The following is a 27,984-nucleotide window of genomic DNA, read 5'->3' as shown; positions in this document are numbered from 1 at the left end:
GAATAATTTCCCACTCCCTCATTTCCTGTGTACACAAGTTACTTCTAGATCCGTCTGTTTATTGCACTTTCTCAGTCCCCTCTTCCCATTAGTCAGCCACTGGAACCAGGACACCACCCTCTTCATCGCTCCATCCACAGTACTATCTTGTTCTTCTGCAAACACATCCTGCTCAATACAGACTGAAGTTTCTGTCATTGAGAATAGAGTGATCCATAAACCTGGAAAAGAAACAGCCTCAGATTCAGCCATGTTAGGCTGGACTGGGGGTGGGGGGCACTTAAACCTTGCATGGGCAGGGGCAGTGATGAAGAAGTGGAGCTGCTGCCAATGGGTGGTGCTTAGAGGGGTGGGAGGTGGCAGCGAAGGGAGCAGAAACATTCCAGGCCTCCCACAGGCATGCTGTAGATTCTTGAGTCTGGTCAGAAGTCATAGCCATAAGGTGAAACACAAAGACACGGATAAATCTTTAGCTCCTTTGAATAGCCACTACTGCCCAGATTCTGGGGCCAGTTTGCCCTGGTAAGACCAAAACCTCCTATTCCATTTTCCAACTCTGAATAGAATGGAAAGCATCTCCAAGGATTTAAGTGATCTCCCCACCCTTACGCCTCCCAACCTAACCTGGTCATTGCGCTTTTGATGAGGCAGTGGCGGGGGTTCCGGATCCATGGCGTGGTCTCTTCTGGGCACACTCCTGCAGCGTTGGACCGCCAGAAGCTGAAGTTCTGAGCATCAGTCAGGGGGACCCTGAAGACCTGATTAGGGACTGAATGGTTGGGCAGGTTATCAGATTTCTTAGAGTTGGGTGCCCCCTTTTGTGCCTCAGGGCACCACAAGCCCAACCTAGCAACTAGGTTTGACCAGATGCTGAGAAGTCCTGGAAATGTAATCACCACACCCAGCTCCACTTCTGGATTTCAGCATCTTAACACCCTTCATGGTCAGTGGAATCAGTCTTGGTTCTTCCTGTGTTTGCCACAAGTCAATCTCCAAGAGCGCTTTCCCCAAGTGCTAAGGTGGTGCCAAAACAAGTGGTCCACCTACTTGGTTTCTTTTCTGTTTGGCCGTGCCACATGGCTTGTGGGATCTTAGTTCCCCAACCAGGGATTGAACCCAGGTCCTCAGCAATAAGAGTGCAGAGTCCTAACCACACAACTCACTTGGAAAATGTGCAAGATGGGTCTACTGGTTCTTCCTCCCCTCCCCCTTTGGTTATTTCAGGAAATTCTTTGAAATTTAGCAGTGATACTGCCTTATATTTAGGTATTGCTAACATATAATTTATCAAGTGAAAGTGAAGTCGCTCAGTCCTGTCTGACTCTTTTCAACCCCATGGACTGTAGCCTACCAGGCTTCTCCATTCATGGGATTTTCCAGGCAAGAATACTGGAATGGATTGCCATTTCCTTCTCCAGGAGATCTTCCCTACCCAGGGATTGAATCCGGGTCTCCCACATTGTAGGCAGACGCTTTACCGTCTGAGCCACTAGGGAAGTCCTATAATTTATCCAGTACCTGTTAAATTCTAAATTTTGTATAAGATATTTAAAAAATTTTGAATATCAGACTTACCTAGATTTTTTTTTTTGGATTTTCACTCTTAATGTATTGTATAAATCTAATTATATTATACCAGTGTATAAAATTTGTATATGTTTTAAAACTTAGAATTATAGCCTAATATTCTGGCTATCTAGTCTTTATAATTATTATTAAAAAAAAAAAATCCCGACTATACTATTGGGGCCTTCCAGGTGGCTTAATGGCAAAGAATCTGCCTGCCAATGCAGGAGACTCGGGTTTGATTCCTGGGTTAGGACGCCCCTCTGAGGAATGAAGTGGCAGTGCGCTCCGGTATTCTTGCCTGGGAAATCCCATGGATAGAGGAGCCTGGGGGGCTACATACAGTCCATGGGGTTGCAAAGAGTCCAATAGGATTAAGCAAAAAAAAAAACCCCACACTTCCACTTTTCACTGTTACAACTAGGCTATTAACGTATTGATACAGTTCGGTTGCCACAGGATCCCAGAGTTGTCCTTTTATAGTCACATACTCCTCCCCCCCACTCCTTGGTAATCAGTAATGTGTTCTTCAGTTCTGTTATTTTGTCAGTTTAAGAATGTTGTATAAATGGCATCATACAGTGTGGGATCTTTTGGGGACTGGCTTTCTTTACATAGCAGAATTCCCTGGAGATTCCTGCAAGTATCTGCCTATATCAGTAGCTTGTCCTAGGTACTTTTTAAAATGTAAGTTTCTCTTTCACAAAAAACACTAGAGTGTTAATCCAGTTTTCAGATGGTCCAGAGAGGTTAAGTGATCAAAGGATTTTGCCCAAGGTCACACAGCGTGTTTGGAGTTGAAACTCAGTTCAAATTCCAAAGCTTTGATCCTCGTAACAATCCTGTAAGATTGGTGGAGTTGGCATTTTCTGCCTTTTTTTTTTTTTTTTTTAATGAATGAGGAAACAAGTTAAAAAAGGATAAGTGACTTATCCATGGTGAGACACTTGAAAGAGACAGAAAGTACTCACAGGTAGATCTTCTGCTGTCAATTCTGATTCAGTTTTTATCTTATCTTGTTTACCTCACTATTGGAGCCTATTTCTCCCTCTTCTCAGTCTCTTCTTGGCTCTTTCTGACCTCGCTGCCTGCTCTAAAACAGCGCCCCACCACATCCCAGCCATTTTAGCAACACAGACACACCTTTTCTGCCCCTAGAATGGTGACAAATCCAAGATACTTACATGTCTTTAACGATACCTTCCTAACAGCTTCGTGGTACTTTGTGTGGCTATTTTGGTGCACGGAATAATTCCCATCTTCTGAGAAAATAGGGGGAAGCCTAGTGGGTACTGGATCCTTCTGGTCTGAAATGAGAGCAGACTTGTTCTGAGTACCTAGCAAATGGGATTATTTGACTTTCTCAGTCTCTGGTCTCCATGCTAACCAGGTACAGGGCAGGGATCCCTCCAAGCCCCTCACAAGCCAAGTGTTGCAGGGTAAGAAGGGGTTCATGGGACATAGTAGTATCAGGAAGAGCATTTTGGGCAGCAGGTATCAAGTGTGTTAGGAGCATTAGAGAGGTCTTAGCTTGCTTTTGGTTTAGAGCTGGACTGGTGCTGGGTCAAGTGGAGACGGACAGGGCCAGGAGCTGGAAAGGTTTATGAATCTTATCAGATGCAAAATCTATATTTTCTTATAGTGACTGAAAAGATGAGATTTTCCTTACCCAGTGCTGTGGTCTGAATGTTTGAATTCCCTCCACTCCCCGCCCCCCCGCCCCCCCCCCCCCCCCGCCACCACCAAATCCGTATGTTGAAAACCTAATGCCCAAGGTAATAGCATTTGGAGGCGGGGCTCTTGGGGTGTGATTCATGAGATGAAGCCCCCATGAATGGAATAAGTGCCCTTATAAAAAGAGGCCTGAGAGAGCTTCCTGGCCCCTTCTGCCATGTGAGGGAACAACAGGAAGTCTGCAACCTGGAAGAGAGCCCTCACCTGGCTTCCTGATCGTGGACGGCCAGCCTCCTGTGAGAAATAAATCTCTGTTGGTTATAAGCCACCCAGTCTATGGTATTTTGTTATAGCAGCCTGCATGGACTAAGATACCCAGCCTCTCTTGTAGCAAGGCCAAGGGCCAAGAGTTTTGGCTAGGCCAATCAACATGTCTTCTTCAGATTTTGAATCAAAAGATTGGGGCTGCAAAGAAGCTGGGACCATGTGAAGCCTTTTTCTGTTGATGGAGGTTGGGGCAGTGAAGCTGCCTCTTGTCTCCAGCAGCATTGTCTGGGGCCCAGTGTCCTCGGCGCCAGCAGTGCCCACCACAGCACTGAATGCTCTGGTGTCTTTGCACAGCCAGGTCTATGGCATGATTGTGAACCTTGTTCCTGGTTACTATCTGCCAAACTTGGTTCTCTGTCCCTTGTACAGTTTTTCTGTGCCTCCTAATATTTTTTAAACAACTACTTCAAGGACTTGCCTGGTGGTCTAGTGGTTAAGAATTTGCCTTGCAATGCAGGGGGGCTTGGGTTTGATCCCTGGTCAGGGAACTAAGTCCCACACGCCACAGAGCACCTGAGCCCATGTACCACAACTAGAGGATCTGTGGGCCGCAGTGAAAGATCTCACGTGTTGCAACTAAGACCTGAAACACCTGAATAATTATTTTTTAAAATAAAAAATTACTTCATTGTATAACACACACACAAAAAGTTATATATATATAATTTATACAACTTAATGAGTTTGGAGATAGGTATACACCTGTGAAACCATCACCAAAATCTATGCCACAAACATATCTATCTCCTCCAAAAACTTTCTCTCACCTTCTTTATTATTTTGTAACAAGAACATCTAACATAAACTCTAGTCTCTTTGCAGAGTTTTAAGTATATAGTATAGTATTTATATAGTATAGTATTTACTATGCTGTACAGTAGATCTCTAGGATTTATTCTTCTTGCATAACTGAAACTTTGTACCCTTTGATTATTGCCCTCCTGTTTTTTCCTCCCCTGAGCCTCTGGAAAACACTATTGTATTCTTTGGTTCTATTGAGTTTAATTATTTTAGATTCCTCATGTAAGTGGTATCATGTAATATGTGTCCTCTGTCTGGCTTATTTCACTTGGCATATCTTCCAGGTTCATCCATGTTGTTGCAAATGCCAGAATTTCCCTAGGTTTTTTTTTTTTTAAGGCCAACTAATATTGCATTGTATGCATTTAACACATTTAAAAAATCCATCCAAGCCCTAATGGACATTTCTGTTACTTCCATGTCTTGGATAGTGTGCATAATGCTGCAACAAATATGAGAGTGCAGATATCCCTTTGAGATCATGATTTCAATTTCTTTGAGGATATATATACCAGAAGTGAGATTGCTGGATCATATGGTAGTTCTATTTTAATTTCTTGAGAAATTTCTTGAGAAATTGCCCTGTTTTCTACAGTGGCTGTATCCATTTGCTTACCCACCACAATGCATGTGGGTTCCCTTTTCTTCTCACCAATGCTGTTAACTTTTGTGGATTTTGTTTTTTATTATACCCACTTTAAGAGGTGTGAGGTGATATATTATTGTGGTTTTAATTTGCATTTCCCTAATGATTAGATGTTGAGCATCTTTTCATATACTGTTGGCCATTTGTGTGTCTTCTTTGGAGAAGTCTATTCAGATCCTCTGCCCATTTATTGGATTTTCTTTATTTTTTGCTGTTGAGTTATAGGAATTCATTATGTATTTTGGGTATTAACCCTTTATCATATATATGGTTTTCAAGTGTTTTCTCCCATACTGTAGGTTGTCTTTTAAATTTGTTTCTTTTGCCATATGGAAGCTTTTAAGTTTGGTGTAATCTCACCACCATCTTTAAAAAAAATTAATGTTCTGCTTAAATAGGCTAGATTTGGCTTGCATCTCAGAATCCTGAGCCTGTCGTGAACTGGATCAAAGTTTGCCATTCTTTCTGGAAATTGTTTGTTGAGATTGCTGACTCATCTTGGGTGGGTGGTGGGGATGCCCGCTGTTCTGTAGTTCTTCCGCAGTTCCTGCTTTCCCCTTTATTCTGCTTGGCCCCATACGTTCATCATCTCTGTCCCTCCACCCTCCCTTCTGCCCTCCCATGGACATCCTTAACATTCTCTGCGACAGTGACACCACCAGAGCGGGGCAAAGTTTGAGTCTCCTCCATTGACAGTTGAGGGCTGGGACAGGTGGAACCCTGGACTGAACCAGGGGTTGGCTTTGTACTTCATCACAGGTTACATTTCCTAGGAACAGTGTCATCTGAGTTTGGTTGTTTGACTTTGGGCTAAGTGAGGGTGGCGGAATGTCCATGGCCAAGTAAATGCAGACCGAGGAAGAGCAAGAGCATATTCCTAGTGAGCAGTGGGACCTGGACTGCAGGTAAGTACTGATTAGGGTGCAGGTGACAGTGGGAACTCTTTCTCTGGTCCTGAGGCCTCAGGCTGATTGTTCTTTAAAGTATAGCCATATGATTATTATCAGATGACTGTTATGTCAGTTTCTGAGTAGTAGGTGCCCAGCTTCCTGAATGGGTTACCATGTGCTTGGAGGTATATTAGACAGTATCACCCACTTGGATGCCTTCCTCTTGAATCAAGCACCAGTTGGCTGCTCCTCGGATCAGTATTTGGCAAGCTGGAAGATATTTTTGGTAACCCATAACTTTGCCAAGTTTTGGAAGCCACCCGAGGTGAAGGGTGGTGAGGGGTAGGTAAGAATCATGTCACAGCTACTGTGAAGGGGCATGTTCTGGATAGTGTGATGCAATGAACTCTTTATAAGCAAATTCTACTGTGGCAAGGGAGAAAAAGTCATCATTTTTTTGGCAGATGGTATAAGAGAGGTTCTTCATCCACTTAGTTAATACTATACTCCATATAGTTTTTTTTTGTGGTAAATAGATAGGAAGCACCCTGACAACTTCTTCTAGAACCAGGCCATAAATTAGGAATTGCCAAATGACCAGATTTAATGCTTTGAATGGACTGTGAAGGATATATGGGATAATGCAAAAATAGTTGGCTGGATCTTCTACTTTTCCAAATTTATGTTGCAGATTTCTCAGTAGTATAAGCTTCCCAGGGCCCCTAAGAAGGTCACAAAATCTTAGTTTCCCACTGCTTTGCCCACTGTTTCTGTTAGTTGGAACTGGGGCTGATTGGCCACAATGTTTTCAGGCTGAAAACTTTTTAGAATGGGTCTGCCTATGATGGTTCAGATGGTAAAGAATCTTCCTGCGATGCAGGAGACCTGGGTTTAATCCCTGGGTCAGGAAGATCCCCTGGAAAAGGGAATAGTTACCCACCCCAGTATTCTTGCCTGGAAAATTTCATGGACAGAGGAGCCTGGTGGGCTATAGCCCATGGGGTCACAAAGAGCTGGACATGACTGAGCGACTAAGCATGTACGCCACCTCAGTGGCTCCCAGAATTCTGAATTTTAGGTTAAGGTATTTGCCTGTCTGTTCCAGATTCTTAGTACCTAGTGGTGATGATGTCTAACAGACATTACTTGAAGTTGGTGTCACTGTAAGCAGAGTAATACCACCCAGACTAGAAACGCATGCAAGAGATTTGTAGAACATACTTGTAGAAATGCAAACAACATTTCTAGATGTTGTGGTATTGTATATAAAATATGACTCCTATCTAAGAGGTCGTATCAGATATGAGGCAAGTTGACTAGAGTATGAACACAGACTGAAACTGGTTGGAGTATTTTTGGGAGCTATCTTGCACTTAGTCTTTCCTGATATCAGGAAATTGTCAGTATTTGGGAGAAAGTGAACAAGAACATAAACCCAGGGAACCAGACCAATTCACAGGGCACATTTTACACATGGGGGCAGTGCCTTTACCTCCAAAAATATCTTCCTTAAAGTGGTGCAGTTCTTCAGAATTCTGAACACAGGAAAAGTGGGGGGGAGGGGGGGCGGCGGCCATGAGATAAGAGAGAGGCAGTGCTGGTTGCAGACTGCTGATACAAAATGGACTGCATGGATCTTCTAGCGATAACAACAATAAGAGCTGATATGCAATGAATGTGCTTGGCACAACTGTAAATACAATGTGGGTACTATTACCTTATTTTATAAATGGAGAAATGGAGGCCCAGAGAAGTTTAGTGATTTGCCAAGATCACATGACTAGCATATGGCCAAGACATGAATTTAACCCAGCACTCTGGCTCTACTGCCCATGCTCATAACCACCACATTAAATTGGCTTTTGAAATATCATCAGGGTTTCCAGGAAAGACCAAGGGCTAAGGAAAAATATGAACTGACAGAACTACCCTCTTAGTGGGCTCTCTTGTGTATAAGCTCAATGACGGCCCTGTCAAGGGTGTATTCTCACCCTAAAGAAGCCTTGTGTTGGGTAAGGGACTTTGTAATGATATTACCTTGTTCCAGAAGCAGATCTCTGCCTCCCTGAGCGTCACTTAAATGCAGAACATCATTTCCTATGGCTAGCATCGAGGGAACAGAGAAGACTGGAACCTGGTGGGTCACTCTTCAGTGGATTAGACCAGTCTCAGTGGGGAGAACCGGTAGGGAAAGACCAAGCCCCTGTGAAAAAAGTGGTCTATCTGCTGCAATACACACACAGGCACCTACCTTGGAGGTGCCCATTCCTGAGGCTTTGGCAGGGTGGTATTACTCTGCTCGCAGTTATACCAACTTCAAGACAACTGCAAGTAATGTCTAATAGATGTTATCTAACTGTGAGTAGCTTGAGTATCTTCTCCCTCTAGTTTCAGGTGGATGAGGATAACGGTCTGTAGCAGCTATGAGATGTATGAGTGTTTCCAAAAATACACTTCTATAATTTCAGTATGTTTATCCATTTAGAAAGGCGGAGGAGCTCAGAGACTTTGGCCAGTTCACTCTTGGCTGCATTGTGCCATTCACGCTCCTGTTCGAAAAACCAGAACTACAGTGCCCTCTGCTGGAGTCTAAGAATGGCATATCCAGCTGTCTTCTCATAGCGGGTCATCGAACAGGCAGCTAGGAGAGGTCAACAGAACTAGGAGACTGAGCAGAGTACTTTCCAGCAAGGGTGGGGAAAACCACCTATGGGATCCCTTTGACAAGATCCAGAAAATGAGAATACAAGTGATACATACTCAGCTTTTACCAAAGATTTACTTTTTCTTTGAAGAGATTCATTTGGAAGTAAGAGCAACTAGGAGGACTCATTATGGAATTCCTCTGGGAGGAGGAATGATTAGGCTGCAGTGGAGGAAGATGGAGTGAGGCCCTTTGGATATGCAGAGCTCGGAGGTCACTGTGTCTGTGGCTGGAGGGCAGTCACTAGAGAGTCTGGCAGGCAGACCCTGTCATTTGTTTCCAATTAAGAACAAGCATGAGCACTCTTTACCACCAATCCCCATCAGTCTGCCTCTGAGACGCCTGTCAGTGGGCAATGCCCTGAGTGGAGATGTGCGTTGGGATGATGTCTAGCTTGACCTAGGTTTTTCATATAACAAGGCAAGGGAGTTGTCTTAGCAAAGGGCCACATAAGGGAATTTTTCTGAAATTCTAAGACACTTCTGAACCAAGAAAAGAGTCCAGGTGTGATGCTAAAAGAAGATGGGAGAACGAGATTCAAAGCAACTTGTGAGACAGATTCAGCAAAGGAAAGGACAGATATGTGGCCAGGCTCTCCTGGGCAGGATAGGGAAGGGAAAGCTTAGGCACTCAGGGTGAATGAACTCAGGAAGCTGAGCTGAACCTGCAGGGGCAACTAGTAGAATTAGGATCAGTAAGGTGAGTCTGGGAGGGGTAGGAATTACTGATTGGCGGACAAGAGAGTTCTGGTCACTGGTCAGGGATGCTCTTCTGTGAGCAACTGCAATTGACCAGGCTCTTTCAGGGTCTGGATGAGCTATCCTTTGATGCCAGCTAGCATTTGTTGCTTCTCAAGAAATCTTATGGTTAAAAATATTGCTTTCCATGGGAACTCCCTGGTGGTCTGATGGTTAGGACTCGGCGCTTTCACTGCCAAAGGGCTCAGGTTCAATCCCTGGCTGAGGAACTAAGATCCAAATATATATACTGCTTTTCAGGCTCTCTACCCCTGGCAGGTATGTTTTGAGTAGCAAATATATTCCAGTCAGAGGAAAGGTATATATTCCCTATGTAAATAGAATTATGGTTTTTAACTTTTCTTCCAATCATCTGTCATAGTTTTATGTGCTAGGTCTTAGGTGTATTACATACATTGAATATTTAATTTACTCTCCAAAACAGATCAGTAAGGAAGGCATTATCATCTCCATTTACAGGTGAGGAAAATGGGGCACTCGGAATTTTCTTAGTGTGAGTTAGCTTTGAGTACCTGAGAAAAATGAGTTTCTGAAGTCAAGGATAAACCAAAATATGCTCTGCACACCCAGTTTTCCTCTTTGGCTTTTCTATTTTGATTCTTTCTCAGGAGGAAAAGAAAGGAAGGGGGCAGTGACTGGCAGAATATTTAGTTACCTGTGTTGACTCACTTCTACAAGTTTTCATTATAACAAGGAAAGCTTGAGTGGGCCCTCATATCTACTAGAAGTGAAAAGAAAACTTTCTTCAAAGAAAAATTGTGAATAACTTAAAAATATCATTATAGTATGTGTTAAGAATGTGAAGTGTTAATAGGTTTATTTTAATGTTGCTGTTAAAGCCGTCACTGAAGAGCCAGAGAAGAGTGGCTGATCTGAGCATGAGAAGAGGTTGAAGTGCTAGTACAGGCAGTCAGAAAAAGGTCAAGCCTCTTGAGTGAATGTATTAACAAGGTGAAATCAGCCAGAAAGCGGGCAGGGCCAGAGACTCATTCTGAAGACAAGTGTGGGTTACAACTCACAGTCCTGTAAGATCACTTGTGTTGTGGAACTAAGGGTGAGCAGTCAGGAACTGTGTGTTCCTTAAATTAATGAATGTAGAAATTGAGATTAGAAAGACCTGGTTAAGCATGGTGGATGGATGTGGTTTTGTAAGAGCCAAACAGAATGCAGAATGCAGTATTTTCTCCACACATACTTTTTCCAAACCAGTTCTGAAGTAACAGAAAGGTATGAAGCAAGTTCCCCATTATGGTGGTCCACATTCCCAATCCTCTACCAGCTGACATATTGTAAGCAACATTAGCCCCATCAGGATTCAGAACCAGGTGAGCTCTGTTGCTCTTTCTTGTTAATATGTTAAATAAGATGAAAGCTAAGAGTTTACCATTTAATTTAGCAACATCACCATGGATAGGAGCACTGGTGATTAGGTATGTTTCAGTGGACTGGTGGGGGCAAGAGCCTGATTGATATAGGTTCAAGAGAGACTGGCAGGACATTTGGAGACAGAAAGACCCGACAATTCTTTTGAGAAGCTTTTCTGTATAGGGGGTAGGCAGGGAAATAGGATGTAAGGTTTTAAGATGGAAGAAATCATAGCATGTATGTATGTAGATAGGAATGGTTAGACACAGAAAAACTGATGCAACAGTTGGAGTAGTATTGGAGTAGTATCTTTGAATAGTCAAAGATCTGATGCACAAGTGGAGGGGTTGGTCTTAAGTGTGTAGAACATTCACTTGTTATTATAAGACATATATGGGCACAGATGCAGGTAGATAGATATGGTTTGTGAGGGGTTATATAAATTATCTTCCAGTTGCTTCCATTTTCACTGTGAAATAGAAGGAAAGTCATTATCTGAGAGTGAGGATAGGGGAGGAAGTGGTGGAGGTTTGAGGGAAGAGAAGGTATGAAGAGGCCTTCAGAAGAGTGAGATAATGCATAGAACAAAGAAATGTAGTTTGACATTTGGGCAGCCATGAAGACCCATTTAAGTTTAGTGATGAGGAATTTTAAAGTGAGGTCAATCAGTATGGTTGTTTTTCTCCTGTTGATAAGTATAAACTACTTTTCCTAGGAATTTTGGTATAATCAGGAGTGGGAGGGGGGAGAGTGGTGGAGAAAGAAATGGGGACAACAGCTTGAGGGGACCATATGATTGGAGAGGATTCCTTTTTTTCCCAGATGGAAGAGATTACAGCACATTTGTATACTTATGGGAATGATCTGGGAAGAGGGAAAAAACTGAGGGAAAAGGGGATAATTACAGGAGCAAAATCCTTGAGGTTAAGAGTGGATTAGATCCATGACTTCCCTGGTGGTCCAGTAGTTAAGAATCCGCCTGCCAGTGCAGGGACGCAGGTTCAATCTCTGTTCCAGGAAGATCCCACGTGCCACAGAGCAACTAAGCCTATGTGCCACAGCTACTGAGCCTGCGCTCCAGAGCCCATGCTTCATAACAAGAGATGCCACCACAATGAGAAGCCCAATGCGCTGCAACAAAGAGTAGCCTCCACTTGCCACAACTAGAGAAAGCCCACTTACAGCAACAAAGATCCAGTGCAGCCAAAAATAAATAAACCTAAAAAAAGTGGATGAGATATAATAGACAAATGGAGTTAGTTCATTGATTGTAGCAGAGGGAAGATAGAAATGCCGTGGAATGTTAGACGTGATGATGGAAAGTGTCTTTTGATTACTCCTACTTAGTTAAATAAGGAACAAGGAAGTTATTACCTCAGAGTGAGGATGGGAGAGGGCATTTTAGAGATTTGAGGAGAGAATAGATGTGAAGTTGCCTTGAGGAGCAGGAAAGTGGCTAGGGAAATATAATAGGATTATCAGGAAGTCCCAAGTGCCCTCTTGAGATTTGTGGTTATTGTTTCTAATCATTCTAGGAAGACTAGATGTCCTAGGAGGAGAGCCATACACACATACCTTTGTCTTGACAGATTGCCCTGGAGTTCAACACTCCAACTCCCTTGAGTTTCATAGCCTTATCCTAAGCTTCTAGAATCAGCCTATGTACCCCAGAGCTTGGTCACATGAGTCCAGACTTCAGTTCTGGGGCAGCTGAAGTGGCTTCAAGGGAATACTAGAAACAGAACATAATTGCTATTGAGTGGAATTTTTACATAGAAGTCTGAATAATACAACTGAAACCAAACTTCGCAGAGGGTAGTCAAGTTCCCTGAATGTCTTTGTGCATAGATATTTCAGGATGTACACAATTAAAATGACTGGTGAAGAACATACAATATGCTGCCACTTTATGGCAAAAGACACATGGATTGAAAATGAGGGGATGGAAAAAGATACTTCATGCAAATGGAAACAGTAAGAAATCAGGGGTAGCAATATTCTTATTAGACAAAATAGACTTTAAAACAAAGTCCATGAAGAAAGACAAAGAAGGACACTATATAATGATAAAGGAATCATTATATTACAAGAAGAGGATATTACATGTGTTATTAATAACATATATACACCCAATACACACCCAACAAGACAAAATGGTTCTCTGAAGAGGTATTACAAAATAGCTGAAAAAAGAAGAGAAACAAAAGGCAAAGGAGAAAAGGAAAGATATACCCATCTGAATGCAGAGTTCCTAAGAATAGCAAGGAGAGATAAGAAAGCCTTCCTAAGTGAACAATGCAAAGAAATAGAGGAAAACAATAGAGTGGGAATGACTAGAGATCTCTTCAAGAAAATTAGAGATACCAAGGGCACACGTCATGCAAAGATGGGCACAGTAAAGGACAGAAACAGTATGGACCTAACAGAAACAGAAGATACTAAGAAGAGGTGGCAAGAATACATGGAAGAACTGTACAAAAAAGGTCTTAATGAGCCGGATAACCACCATGGTATGTTCACACACCTAGAATCAGACATCCTGGAGTGTGAAGTCAAGTGGGCCTTAAAAAGCATCACTACGAACAAAACTAGTGGAGGTGATGGAATTCCAGTTGAGCTATTTCAAATCCTAAAGGATGATGATGCTGTTAAAGTGTTGTACTCAATATGCCAGCAAATTTGGGAAACTCATCAGGGACCACAGCACTGGAAAAGGTCAGTTTTCATTCCAGTTTCAAAGAAGGGCAATGCCAAAGAATGTTCAAATTATTGTACAATTGTGCTCATTTCACATGCTAGCAAGGTAATGCTCAAAATCCAAGCTAGGCTTCAACAGTATGTTAACTGAGAACTTCCAGATGTACAAGGTGGATTTAGAAAAGGCAGAGGAACAGAGATCAAATGGTCAACATTTGTTGGATCACAGAAAACCCAAAGGAATTCCAGAAAAATATCTACTTCTGCTTCATTGACTAATCTAAAGCCTTCGACTGTGTGGATCACAACAAACTGTGAAAAATTCTTAGAGAGATGGGAATATCAGACCACCTTACCTGCCTCCTGAGAAATCTGTATGCAGGTCAAGAAGCAACAGCTAGAGCCAGTCATGGAACAATGGACTTGTTTAAAGTTGAGAAAGGAGGCTGTATATTGTCACCCTGCTTATTTATGCAGCGTACATTATGTGAAATGCTGGACTGAATGACTTGCAAGCTGGAATCAAGATTGCTGGGAGCAATATCAATAACCTCAGATATGCAGATGACACCGCCCTAATGGAAGAAAGCGAAGAGAAACTAAAGAGGTTCTTGATGAGGTGAAAGAGGAGAGTGAAAAAGCTGGCTTAAAACTCAACATTGAAAAAACTAAGATCAATAGCATCTAGTCCCATCACTTCATGGCAGATAGGTGAGGTAACAATGGAAACAGTGAGAGACTTTACTTTCTTGAGTTCCAAAATCACTGCAGATGGGTGACTGCAGCCAAGAAACTAAAAGACACTTGCTCCTTGGAAGAAAAGCTATGACAAACTTAGTGTATTAAAAAGCAGAGACATCACTTTGCCAACAAAGGTCCATCTAGTTAAAGCTATGGTTTTTTCCAGTAGCCATATACTGATATGAGAGTTGGACCATAAAGAAGGCTGAGCACCAAAGAATTGGTGCTTTCAAACTGTGGTGGTGGAGAAAACTCTTAAGAGTCCCTTGGACAGCAAGGAGATCAAACAGGTCAATCCTAAAGGAAATTTCCTGAATATTAATTGGAAGGACTGAGGCTGAAGCTGAAGCATCAGTACTTTGGCCACCTGATTCAAAGAACTGACTCATTGGAAATGGCCCTAATGCTGGGAAAGACTGAGGGCAGGAGGAGAGGAGAGTGGCAGAGAATGGGATGGTTGGATGGCATCACTGACTCAATGGACATGAGTTTGAGCAAACTCTAAGAGATTAGTGAAGGACAGGGAAGCCTGGCGAGCTGCAGTCCATGGGGTTGCAAAGAGTCAGACGTGACTGAGTAACTGAACAACGATAACGGAAATACACCCAATATGGGAGCACCTAATACATAAAACAAATACTAACAGATATAAAGGGAGAAATTGACATGAGTTATGTGTACATATGACGTATGTGTATATATATAAATATACGTGCATATATACATACACACCTATATATGGTAAATATTTCAGTAATAGTAGAAGACAGCAATGGCACCCCACTCCAGTACTCTTGCCTGAAAATCCCATGGACGGAGGAGCCTGGTGGGCTGCAGTCCATGGGGTCGCTAAGAGTCGGACACGACTGAGCGACTTCACTTTCACTTTTCACTTTCATGCATTGGAGAAGGAGATGGCAACCCACTCCAGTGTTCTTGCCTGGAGAATCCCAGGGACGGGGGAGCCTGGTGGGCTGCTGTCTATGGGGTCGCACAGAGTCGGACACGACTGAAGCGACTTAGCAGCAGCAGCAGCAGGAGACTTTAACACCTCACTGACATCAAAGGACAGATCTTCCAGACAGAAAATCAGTAAAGCAACAGAAATCCTAAAGAACACAATAAAACAGCTGGACTTAACTTATATCTACAAGACACTATATCCGAACAAAACAAGCAAAACAAAGAACCAGGACTTCTCTGGTGGTGCAATGGATAAGGATCTGCCTGTCAATGCAGGGGGCACATGGGTTTGATCCCTGGTTTGGGAAGATTCCACATGCTGAGGAGCAACTAAGCCCATGCACCACAACTACTGAGCCCATGCTCTAGGGCCCACAAGCTGCAACTACTGAAGCCCACGTGCCTAAAGCCTGCACCACAACAAGAGAAGCCATCACAATGAGAAGCCCATGCACCAGAACGAAGAGTAGACCCTGCTTGCCACAACTAGAGAAAGTCCGTACAAAGTAATGAAGACCTAGCACAGTCAAAAGTAAAAATAGATAAATAATTTTTTAAAAAAGAACCCAGAGTACACATTCTTTTCAAGTCTCAAGGAACATTTTCTAGAATAGACCACATAATTTCACACGAAACAAGACTCAACAAAGTTAAGAGGAGAGAAATAATTTCAAGCATCTTTTCTGACCATAGCAGTATGAAACTAGAAATCAACCAAGGGGAAAAAATGCTTGTTACAAATGGGAGATGAGCCACAGGTTTCTGACTGGGATACAGTGAAAGTAGTCTGTGATCAAAGTGGGAGTTGGAAGTGCTTTGCTATAGTTTGGCCTTGAACTGCTTCTAGATTTTGAAATTCGCTCTTAGGAAGTTCTTGCCTTACCTCTACATATGGCTGGTTCATTCTCATTCTTCATGAAGTTGCTCAAACATTACTTCCTTGATTATTGTCTAAAGTGGACCTCTCCAAGTTACTCTCCATCATGGGATCTATGAACTCAGTTGCCTCCAAGAGTCAGGCAGATAACGAATGAAACAAACTGAGCAGGAAACTTGTCCAATCAAAATGGTCAGCTGCTACTTTGGCCATTCGTGCTCATGTGGGAACTTAGGGCCAGTGCGGCCAGTTCTAATCTTTAAGAGAAGTCAGAAATGTGGAATTTACATAAAATCTCCTGAGTTTTAGATGTTGGTCCAAATTTTTTCAAGAAATCACTCTGCAGGCTGAGTCTGGCCCTCTGGCCAGCAGTTTATAACTCCTGAGCCACTGGATCAACTCTCCCACCCTTATATCCTTTCTGTACTTGTTATACTTGTTATAATCTGTGAATATCTTGTTTATTTATTTATCATCTGTGTTAGTCACTTTTGTATTCCCAGTGTCTAACACTGTGCCTGGCTCAGTCAGTTCCCAAAAAATAAATATCTGATGTTGAATGAGAAGGGGAGTCTGGATTGATGCCCTACTTGGGGGTTTTCTGTGTACTCTGAATATTATATATATGAATTATAAATGTGTTTTATATGTATGTGTGAATTATAAATTTGTGTGTGTTTATATAGAGGTGTGTGTATATATATAAATATGTGTATACACACATACACATCTATAAATAGCAAATATTTTCTCTTAGTCTTTCTTTTATTTATTAAATTTTGGCCATGCTGCATGGCTTGTGGGTTCTTAGTTCCCAGACCAGGGATCAAACCCAGGTCCTTGGCAATGAAAGTTTGGAGTCCTGACCCCTAGACTAACAGGGAATTCCCCTCTTAGTTGCTTTCTTACCTTTAACTTTATGATGTCTTTTGATACAGAATTATAATTTTTTATTTAGGAAAGGTTGTCAATCTTTAATTTTAGGCTTCTGGGTCTTATGTCCTATAAGAAAGTTTTCTGAAATCATCCTGGGATTGTGAAAATATTTTACATTTTCCTCTAATATTTCTATAGTTTTGTCTTATATGCTTAGGTCTTTACATCATCAAGAATTTATTTTTGTGTATAAATATGAGGTAGATAGTATATTATGCTAATGATGTCTTTTTTTACTTAATTTACAAAGTGTTTTCTAAAAGTATCAAATGCCTTTTTAGTTCCTAGTGATAGTTGGATATAACTTTTGGACATACAGGTGTGATGTATTTATATTTATCTATTTCCTAATAGTAAATCCTCATTGCATTTCTGGAATAAATCCTACTTGATGGTATATGATTGTCTTTATTCTTGAACTTAATCTATTAGTGAATTTATCCATTTATTGGTCTATGGGTTCCTCTTTTGTACTGTATTCTGTATTGTTTTATGTTATTTTATCAGTTTGTGTTATTATAAAATTAATTGGTTATTTTCATTTTTTTCTATCAAGAATGGAATTATCTGTTAACATTTAGAAAATATTTCCTATCAAAATTGTCTGAGCCCACATTTTGTTCTACACAACTGTAATAACTTTCATTTTCTCTTATGATTATTGATTTAATAAGTTTATACTTATTTATTTTTAAATCTGTCTTATAATCCAAACATTTACAAAAACACATAAGCCTCTTTTCACTTACTTGACAGTGTTCTTTGAAAGACAAAAGTTAATTTTTATGAAATCCAAGCTATCTATCTTTTCTTCTGTCATTTATGCTTTTGCTGTCATTTATTACAAAACATTGCCTAATCCAAGGTCATGAAGATTTTTCTTCTAAAAGTTTTAAAGTTTTAGGTCTTACGTTTATGTCTGTGATCCATTTTGAGTTTATTTTTGCATGTGGTGTGAGGTGGAGCCCAATTTCATTCTTTTGCATGTGATTATCCAGTTTTTGCAACACCATTTTTTGAAAAAACTATTCTCTCCCATTGAATTGTCTTGGCACCTTTGTTGCAAATCAACTGACCATAAATATAAAAGTTTATTTCTGGACTCTCAGTTCTATTTCACTGATCTAATATGGCAATTCTTAGGCCAACATCACTATGGTCTTGATTATAGAAGCTTTGTAGAAGAATTGAAATTGGGAAGTATGTCCTCCATCATTCTTATTCTTCAAGATTGCTTTGGTTATTCTGGATACCCTATATTTCCATATGAATTTTAGAGTATCTTGTCAATTTCTATCAGATATCATTATCTTTGGGTAATATTTCTTTTTTTTTTAACTGAAGTATAGTTGACATACAATATTACATTAGTCTCATTTGGGTGATATTTCACCACAAGGAATTCTAAGCTTCTAAAATATGTCTGGAAAGGGACCTCACATTTATTCCCCCCCTTATCCTAACTCACATATAGAATTTGGCAAATATTCAGGAATCTCTAGCTTGGTCCAGGACAAGCTTATCTAAGTTTTTAATTGATAATTCTTTACAATGCCCTAGTTCCTTGATGTATTTTAGAATATTAAATGTGAATAGCTCAATATTATAAATATTAGGAGCTCTTCTAAAGAAGCTCCATTGAATAGGTTTGCTAGATTATTTAATGTTCTGCATTTCTTCTGAAAAACATATTAAAAGATGCCTGAAACACTCCAGTTGCAGCCAAGAGCTACTCTCCAGCATACCTGCATACTCATGCTCCCACCAGTTGAACTGTATGCATACCGAGTCAGCTGTGATTTTTCTCCCCGCAAAATTTACTCCAGTTTTACTTTGTAATTACAATTTAATGATATATTACTTAAACTAATAGAATATGTATTTTTAAAAAAGGGTCAGTGGGTGCCTCCATGAGGTTTACTGCTGCTGCTGCTGAGTTGCTTCAGCCGTGTCCGACTCTGTGCGACCCCCCAGACGGCAGCCCACCAGGCTCCGCTGTCCCTGGGATTCTCCAGGCAAGAACACTGGAGTGGGTTGCCATTTCCTTCTCCAATGCATGAAAGTGAAAAGTGAAAGTGAGGTTTACTAGGGGCACCCAAAGCAAATAGTCCCAACCTTTCTCTATAAAATGTATCAAGCAAGAATTAAATAAACTTCTGGGATATTAAAAAAAGAGCAGTGATTTTGTATAAAAATGAAATTGAATGCTTTGGAAAAACTCATGCCTAAATTTTACACTTGGAGTTAAAATGGATGTGAGTTAGAAAACTACCATTTTGGAACTATCATAGAGATAACTGAATCATCAATAGATGCTAAAACTAGTAAGAAAAAGTTTGATGTAAAATAGGGTATTTACATTTTTTTCAAAATATCTTCCTGGAAATCACTACTAATTACAAAATAAAAATAGCAACTTTGAAACTGTTTGGGTTTCGTCTCGGGCTCTGAAGAGCTCTGATGCTGTAGTACTTTATGTCTCAGTGCAGAAAAGAATTCAACAAGAGACAAAATGATAGATAAGAAGTAGCTGATTAGAAAAGGACACTTGGAGGCTTACAAGTAGGTGGGCAAGGGGATGCCATGCTCCGAGAACTTACTGGGCTAGTTTTATAATCATAGGAAAAGTGGGGAGAGGGAGAAGGACTTCTTTGTCTTTCTTGAGTAGACGTCACGTTTCCATCATCAGCTCCTCCTCCAGGTTGGGCAAGGGAGTTTTCTTGTCCCTACATGGTCAAGCTAGGTGCACAAATTATTGTTTTTTATGTGTGCGGAGAGCATGTCCTAGGGATCATTAACTTACTGACCTCAATGGGCAGGATGTGAGTCTCATGCCACCACTGTTTTATTGTTTTGGGGCATGTCTTCTGCCGCTGTGTGGTTCTGTTGCTAAGCTAGTCTGCTTGGTTTCGTGGTTAAGCAAACCTGCTTTCTTAAGTAATCATTAAATTACAGGGTCTCCCATACTGTTTCATACAATCTCCCAGTGGGATTAACTACTTATTCACATATTTTGTCCCTTTACTCTGTCGCTATCAACTTGGCAGTGAAGAAGACTGGAAAACACCACCTTAATCAAATGGTCAAAGTTAACATCACCAATAATGGGACAAAATGACATCGCAAGCCTCCTGATGTGATGTATTAAAGATGTAATATTGCTTAGTCCTGCCAAAAACATTTAAACCTGATCTAATCTTGAGAAAGGAAGTGTTAGTTGCTCAGTCGTGTCCAACTCTTGGCAACCCCGTGGACTGTAGCCCACCAGGCTCCTATGTCTATGGCATTTTCCAGGCAAGGGTGGTGTCATCTGCATATCTGAAGTTATTGATATTTCTCCCGGCAATCTTGACTCCAGCTTGTGTTTCCTCCAGTCCAGTGTTTCTCATGATGTACTCTGCATATAAGTTAAATAAGCAGGGTGACTATATACAGCCTTGACGTACTCCTTTTCCTATTTGGAACCAGTCTGTTGTTCCATGTCCAGTTCTAACTGTTGCTTCCTGACCTGCATACAAATTTCTCAAGAGGCAGGTCAGGTGGTCTGGTATTCCCATCTCATTCAGAATTTTCCACAGTTTATTGTGATCCACACAGTCAAAGGCTTTGGAATAGTCAATAAAGCAGAAATAGATGTTTTTCTGGAACTCTCTTCCATTTCCCATGATCCAGAGGATGTTGGCAATTTGATCTCTGGTTCCTCTGCCTTTTCTAAAGCCATCTTGAACATCAGGAAGTTCACGGTTCACATATTGCTGAGGCCTGGCTTGGAGAATTTTGAGCATTACTTTACTAGCGTGTGAGATGAGTGCAATTGTGCGGTAGTTTGAGCATTCTTTGGCATTGCCTTTCTTTGGGATTGGGATGAAAACTGACCTTTTCCAGTCCTGTGGCCACTGCTGAGTTTTCCAGATTTGCTGGCATATTGAGTGCAGCACTTTCACAGCATCATCTTTCAGGACTTGAAATAGCTCAACTGGAATTCCATCACCTCCAGGCTTTGTTCGTATTGATGCTTTCTAAGGCCCACTTGACTTCACATTCCTGGATGTCTGGCTCTAGGTCAGTGATCACACCATCATGATTATCTGGGTTGTGAAGATCTTTTTTGTACAGTTCTTCTGTGTATTCTTGCTACCTCTTCTTAATATCTTCTGATCCTTAATTGGATCCTAAAAGGGAAAATTTTATTCTAAAGGACATTAACAGGGCAACTGGAAAAATTGGAATACAGACTGTAGGTAATTAGATAATAGTATTGTATCAGTGTTAAAATTGCTGAGTTTGAGAACTTATACTGTGGGTTATCTAGAAAAATGTTATTCTTCTAAAAAATAATTTTATTTATTTGTTTGTGGCTGTGCTGGGTCTTTGATGCTGCTCGGGCTTTTGTCTATTTGCAGTGAGCAGGGGCTACTCTCTAGTTGCAGTGTGCAGGTTTCTCTTTCTGGTGGCTTCTGTTGTTGCAGAGCATGGGATCTAGGGCATGTGAGCTTTAGTAGCTGCGGCTCCCAGGCTCTAGGGCACATGCTCAATAGTTGTGGCACACTGGCTTAGTTGCTCTTTGGCATCTTCCCAGAGCAGGGATTGAACCCATGTTCCCTGCATTGGCAGGTGGATTCTTTACCACTAAGCCACCAGGGCAGCCCCTAAAAAAGTGTTCTTATTTTTAAGAAATACAAACTGAAATATTTGAGAGTAAAGGACATAATATGAACTACTGATTCTCAACTAGCTGAAAAAAAATAGATGTTTATATATAGATATGCTAATATATAAATTATATATATACGAGGGGAGAGAGAACAAGCAAATATGGCCAAATATTAACAATTGACTAATTTGGGTAAAGGGTATAGGGAATTTCTTTGTACCAGTCTTACAAATGTTTATAATTTTGGAAATACATCACAAAAATCAGTTTTAAAAATGATTAACCATAAAGTTTATTTTCTTTCCCTCCTAAATTTCCTAAAATGACATCAAAATAGCAAAACAAGGACTTCCTTGGTGGTCCTGTGGTTGAGAATCTGCCTGCCAGTGCAGGGGACACAGGTTCCATTCCTGGTCTGGGAAGATTTCACATGCCATGGGGCAGCTGAGCCCATGCACCACGACTACTGACACCAGTGTGCCTAGAGCCCGTGTTCCACAAGAGAAGCCACTGCAGTGAGAAGCCCACGCACTGCAACCAGAGAGTAGCCCCTGCTTGCTGCAACTAGAGAAAGCCTGTGCACAGCAATGAAGACCCAGTGCTGCCCCCCAAAACAAGCAAACACAAAAACAACAATGATAAAAATGGCGTTAACCTTCAGGGGCAGAAAGAGAGTAAGGATACAGTAGCAAGATGATATATTTCACTGGAAACATTTTTTGAAAAATGGAAAGTGGATAAAGGGGTAGCAACTAACTTACCAGAATGTGCATGCATGAGAGCTATATCACTTCAGTCCTGTCTGACTCTTTGAAACCCTATGGACTGCAGTCCACCAGGCTCCTCTGTCCATGAGATTCTCCAGGCAAGAATACTGGAGTGGGTCATCATGCCCTCCTCCAGGGGATCTTCCCAACCCAGGGATAGGTCCCACATCTCCTGCATTGGCAAGTGGGTTCTTTACTATTAACACTACCTGGGAAGCCCCAGTTTATCAGAATAGGAAAAGTTTTAACTTAAGTCTGCAATGAAGGATATATCTAGAACTGACCTAATCTGCTTGAGAAACTCAAACTTTAGTATATAGCAGGTACCACAGAAGGTAGGAGTAAAAAAATAGGTCTGAGAACAGGGAGGTATTCACTGAAACTCTGTCTCAGAGCACATGGCACAACCAGGCTCATCATATTCACCATGCCCTAGCAAGGAGATAAAAGATTTCTCTGTCCAGAAGCCCCATTTCTGGCTATGTAGCCAAAGGCAATAAAAACAGGATCTTGATGAGAAATCTTCATTTTCATGTTCACTGCAGCATTATTCACAATAGCCATTTACAGAAGCTTAAGTGTCTGCCAATGAATGAATGGATGAAGAAGATGCAGTATAAATACATATACAATGAAATATTATTCAGTCATGGGAAAAAAGGAAATCCTGTTATTTGCAACCACATGAACGAACCTTCAGGGCATGATGCTAAGTAAGATAAGTAAGTGAGTCAGTCAGAAGAAGACAAATACTGTACAATCTCACTTACATGTGGAATCTATAAAAGTAGAACTCAGAAAGTAGAATGGTGGTCACCAGGAGCTGGAGGTGAGGGCATGAGATGTTGGCCGAAGGGTATAAACTTCCATTTATAAGATGAATAAGTTATGGGGATCTAACGTACAGCATGGTGATTATAGGTAATTAAATGGTATTATATATAATTGAAAGGTACTGAGAGAGTAGATCCTAAATGTTATTACCACAAGAAAGAAATGGCAATTACGTGATGTCATGGAGGTAGTAAAGCTAATGCTACAGTGGTTAACATTTTGCAATATATTTTAAATGTATCAAATCAACATATTGTACACCTTAAACTTACACAATTTGCTTGTTGTTGTTTAGTAGCTAAGTTGTGTCCGACTCTTTGCGACCCCATGGACTGTAGCCCACCAGACTCCTCTGTCCATGGGATTTCCCAGGCAAGAATACTGGAGTGGGTTGCCATTTCTTTCTCCAGGGGATGTTCCTGACCAGGGATTGAACACGTCTCCTGCTTGGCAGGTGGAGTCTTTACTGCTGCGCTACCAGGGAAGCCCAAACTTACACAATGTTATATGTCAATTATATCTCAATAAAAATGGGAAAAAGAGAAAGATGTCTTTGGAGGAACTGAATCTTGGAGGCACTGCACTCTGATCACCAGCTCTGAGGAGAGTTAGCTGCCAGGTTAGAACACTCAAGCAGCTTATGCGGAGGCTCATGTGGTGAGAAACTGAGGTGTCGTGTCAAGAGCCAGAGATGCCCGGTTGTTGATAAGAACTGAGGCCTCCAGCCATGAGATGACTGGAGCCCCTGTTGACACCCTGTCTGAAAACACACGAGAAACCCTGAGCTAGAACCACCTACCTAAACTCCTTCTGGATTCCTGATTCACAGAGACTATAAGGTATTACATGTTTTGTTGGTTTAAGCCTCTATGTTTTAGGGTAATTTCTTACACAGCAAAAGAAAATTAACCCAGAAGGTTGGAAGATAAAATTGAGGAGGCTCCCAAAGAGTAAATTTTTTAAAACCCAAAGGAAATATAGAGAAATATGAATAAAGTTAGAGGATCACCTCAGGTTTTACAGCTGATAAATGGAAATTCCAAAAAGAGAGAAGGGAGAAAATAGAGAATAAATTAATAAAGAAGTAATACAGGAAAATTTGTCAGAAATGAAGGGTACAAATGTCCAGGTTGAAAAAGCTCATGGAAAGTCTATCACAGTGAATGAAAAAAGACCTATACAGCAAGTTCCAACATTATGAAATTTCGAACACTTAGGGAACAAGAAAGAAAACAAAAAACTTCTGGAGACAAATACATCCTACACAAAAGAATACAGCTGGAAGTTAGAGGACAATAAAGTATACCTTCAAAGTTTTCAGAAAATGATTTTCAACCTAGAATTCCATATCTGGAAAAGCTGACAATCAAGTGTGATGGTAGTCTAAAACCATTCTTCACTCAAAAATATACCTCCGATACATTCTTAGAAAGCTAGTCAAGGATATATTCCAGGAAAAGGAGAGAGTAAAACCAAGAAAGAAAGAATCCAGGAAATAGGGAATAAAATCTTGGAGAGAGGCAAAAGCAAGTTTTAGGAAAGATCTATGTGTCAGGAATAGAAGGCAGAATGTAGGAGTAGGAGAGAGAAGTTTGGGAAAAAAGGAATTGGTAGATTACTTGTTGTGTTTTGAATGACTGGAAAAAATATCACTGGGCATTGGATAGAGTTGTTGAAGTAATAGCAGAGAACCAAGCAAATGGGGGAAAAAAAACACTGGTGGCAGTTCTTAACTCTAGGAATAAACAAAAAATTGAACAAAAAAGTTATTATAGTCAAATTAATTGCCTTAGAAGTAGACAATTTTTACATATTTTAAGACTACAAGACTATAGATATAAGCTTGTATTAGGGTTTCTACTGCTACATCTCAAATGACCACAAATTTAGTGGCTTAAACTCGTGGTTTAAGTGGCTAACACCCTGGTGGTCCAAGTGGCTAAAACCCCGCTCTCCCAATGCAGCTGGCCAGGGTTCATCCTTGGTCAGGGAACTGGATCCTATATGCTGCAACTAGAAGAGGATTCCCGTGAGCACCAACGAAAGATCCCACATGCTGCAACTAAGATGGGAGAGCCCATCTACCGCAACTGAGACCAGACACAGCCAAAATAAATAAACACTGAAAACAACATCATTCACTCACTATCTGACACTTCTATAAGTCAGAAGTCTGGCAGTCTCTACTTAGTCTCACAAGGCTGAAATCTAAGTCTTGGCTGGGCTGGGGTCTTATCTGGAGTCTCTAGGAAGAATCTATTTTCAGGTTCATTCAGGTTATTGACAGAATTCAGGTTTTTGTTGTTATAGGACATTGCTGACTGTCAGCTGGGGCACTTTCAGCTCCTAACTGCCACCCACATTCCTTGGCATGCAGCCCCCCTCCATCTTCAGAGCCCCACATGCTTCCAATCTCCAAATTCCTCTTTTTCTGTTAACTGGGAAAAACCACTCAGATTTTAAAGGGCTTGTGTGATTAGATTAGGCCCACTCACATAATCTCCTTTTTTTCTATGTAAAGTAACAATCACCAGAGTGTTTTCCATCATATTCAGAGGTTCCACCCACATTCAAAGGGGAGGGGATGATATAAGGCCAAGATTCATTGAGGGTCATTCTTAGAATTTTTCTTACCATAAACCTAAAATTGTGACATAACAATACTAGACGAACTAGGATGGGAGAGGGGAAGCTAAATTCTCAACTATCATTACAGGAGGGCAATATATAAACTAAAATGGAACATGGGAAATTAGTGAGTTAGGCCAAATGTGTTTCTATGAGAGAGGGTGATGAACTGAGAGAGGGTGATGAACTAATTTGGAGACAAAACTATCCTCACCAGGGCACAATGCTGTGACCCAGCTGGGTAGGGGCAAGTAGAGTGTAGGGCTATTAAGGGATTCCTGGGGTCTATTCGGAGAAGGCAATGGCACCCCACTCTAGTACTCTTCCCTGGAAAATCTTATGGATGGAGGAGCCTGGAAGGCTGCAGTCCATGGGGTCACTGAGGGTAGGACACGACTGGGTGACTTCACTTTCACTTTTCACTTTCATGCCTTGGAGAAGGAAATGGAAACCCACTCCAGTGCTCTTGCCTGGAGAATCCCAAGGATGGGGGAGCCTGGTGGGCTGCCGTCTATGGGGTTGCACAGAGTTGGACATGACTGAAGCGACTTAGCAGCAGCAGCAGCAGCAGGGTCTATTAGTGGGACTCTTTGTACAAATCTTACCTGAATGCTAAATACGTGAAACAGAGCTTCTTTGATAGGATTAGAGAACAGAGAGTGCCCAATGGAGTCCTACACAAGCTCAGTCCTTCTCAGCCTTAACTTTGTGCTTTATCCTTCCCCAGTTATCTCCTCCCTTTACCCCAATACCACTTTTGCAACAGTTCCTGCCCACACTTAATTTCCTTCACATGTGTTCTTCATTCTGCCTGGAATACCCTTTCTCTTTTATTTTCAAGCAATTCATCTTTTACTATCTTAATCTTGTCACATCTCCTGTAAATCCTCCCTTTAGAATTAGTCATTCAGTGTCACTTATTCATTCACCCTACAAATACATTTATTAGACCTCTATTAGATATGAGGTACTGCTAGGTATTGCAGATATAATACGGGTCTGATTATTTACTCACTGCCTACTAAAATTCCTTCAATAGTTCCTATAAAGTTAAAAGGTTAGCATGGATAACATAATCCTCAATTATCTGGCCCCTGCCTAGTTTTCAACACCTGCTTCTTAGCTCCTGTCTACCACTTGTCTGTACTCAAGGACTTGGAGCTCATTTAATAAGACTCTCAATTCTCTGTTCCTTTGTCTGTGCTGTATTCCCTTCTTGTCTACTTGGTTAATTCCAATCATCCTTTAATATTGAGTTCTAGAAGCATTTCCTGTGGGAGTTCTTCTCTAAAGGATCCTTGTATTCTCATTTCAATCTAATAGCATTAGGTACTTCCTCTTTAGTGGTTCTACAACATTCCATATTTAACTGAATCAAACACCATGTTGCAAATTTTTTTGTTTGCATACTTATCTTCATTGGATAGTCGGCCACTTTATGGCAGAGAGAGGTCTAATCCTATCTACCTTTGTAACCCTAGTCACCAACATAAAGTCTGACACATAGTTGGTGCTTAATAAATATTGATTAAATGAGCAAATGAATTCATTCAGTTGAACAAACTGGGTGTCTTAACACGGATATTAAATGAAAGGAGAGGGAATGGATACTTTCTCTTCTCCATAATTTTAACTAGTGTAGTGGTTAATCTCAGGGGATAAAACTCTAACCCAAGGTAGGAAAAGAAATGACTAAGAAGTGGCCCTTCTAACCCTCTATTCTATGTTTCCCTTACTTGTTTCTTCAGTTTTGTCCCTCTTCTTGCTCCGAAAGGAATTTTGATATCCTAACAGATGTAAGTTGAAGAAGGCCATCTCAGGTCCTTCCTGCCTTCTTCTAGAATGTTCAGGCTGGAGCAGTGGAGTCTGATTGGTAACCATGGTAATGTCATGAAAAGGACATCTTTTTTTTGGGTGTTAGTTCTAGAAGGTCTTGTAGGTCTTCATAGAACCATTCAACTTCGGCTTCTTCAGCATTACTGGTTGGGGCATAGGCTTGGATTACTGTGATATTGAATGGTTTGCCTTGGAAACAGAGATCATTCTGTTGCTTTTGAGATTGCATCCAAGTACTGCATTTTGGACTCTTGTTGACTATGATGGCTACTCCATTTCTTCTAAGGGATTCTTTCTTTTCATAGTAGATAAATGGTCAT

At 41.0% G+C, this 27,984-nt stretch overlaps 1 protein-coding gene across 1 annotated transcript; it reads right to left on the bottom strand.

Annotated features, from left to right (window-relative positions):
• Positions 1–83: 83 nt before the first annotated feature.
• Positions 84–27,838, bottom strand: SPMIP11 (sperm microtubule inner protein 11). Its single transcript, XM_055582447.1, has 4 exons — positions 27,565–27,838; positions 2,751–2,873; positions 625–769; positions 84–221 (listed from the first exon to the last, which is right to left on the bottom strand). The coding sequence occupies exons 1-4, from the start codon at positions 27,707–27,709 to the stop codon at positions 173–175; spliced, it is 462 nt and encodes a 153-aa protein (XP_055438422.1). The 5' UTR covers positions 27,710–27,838; the 3' UTR covers positions 84–172.
• Positions 27,839–27,984: the final 146 nt, after the last annotated feature.

This window comes from Bubalus kerabau, chromosome 1 (assembly GCF_029407905.1).
Source record: "Bubalus kerabau isolate K-KA32 ecotype Philippines breed swamp buffalo chromosome 1, PCC_UOA_SB_1v2, whole genome shotgun sequence".
NCBI classification, from domain to species: Eukaryota; Metazoa; Chordata; class Mammalia; order Artiodactyla; family Bovidae; genus Bubalus; species Bubalus kerabau.
This window is presented reverse-complemented; position numbering and strand designations above follow the sequence as displayed.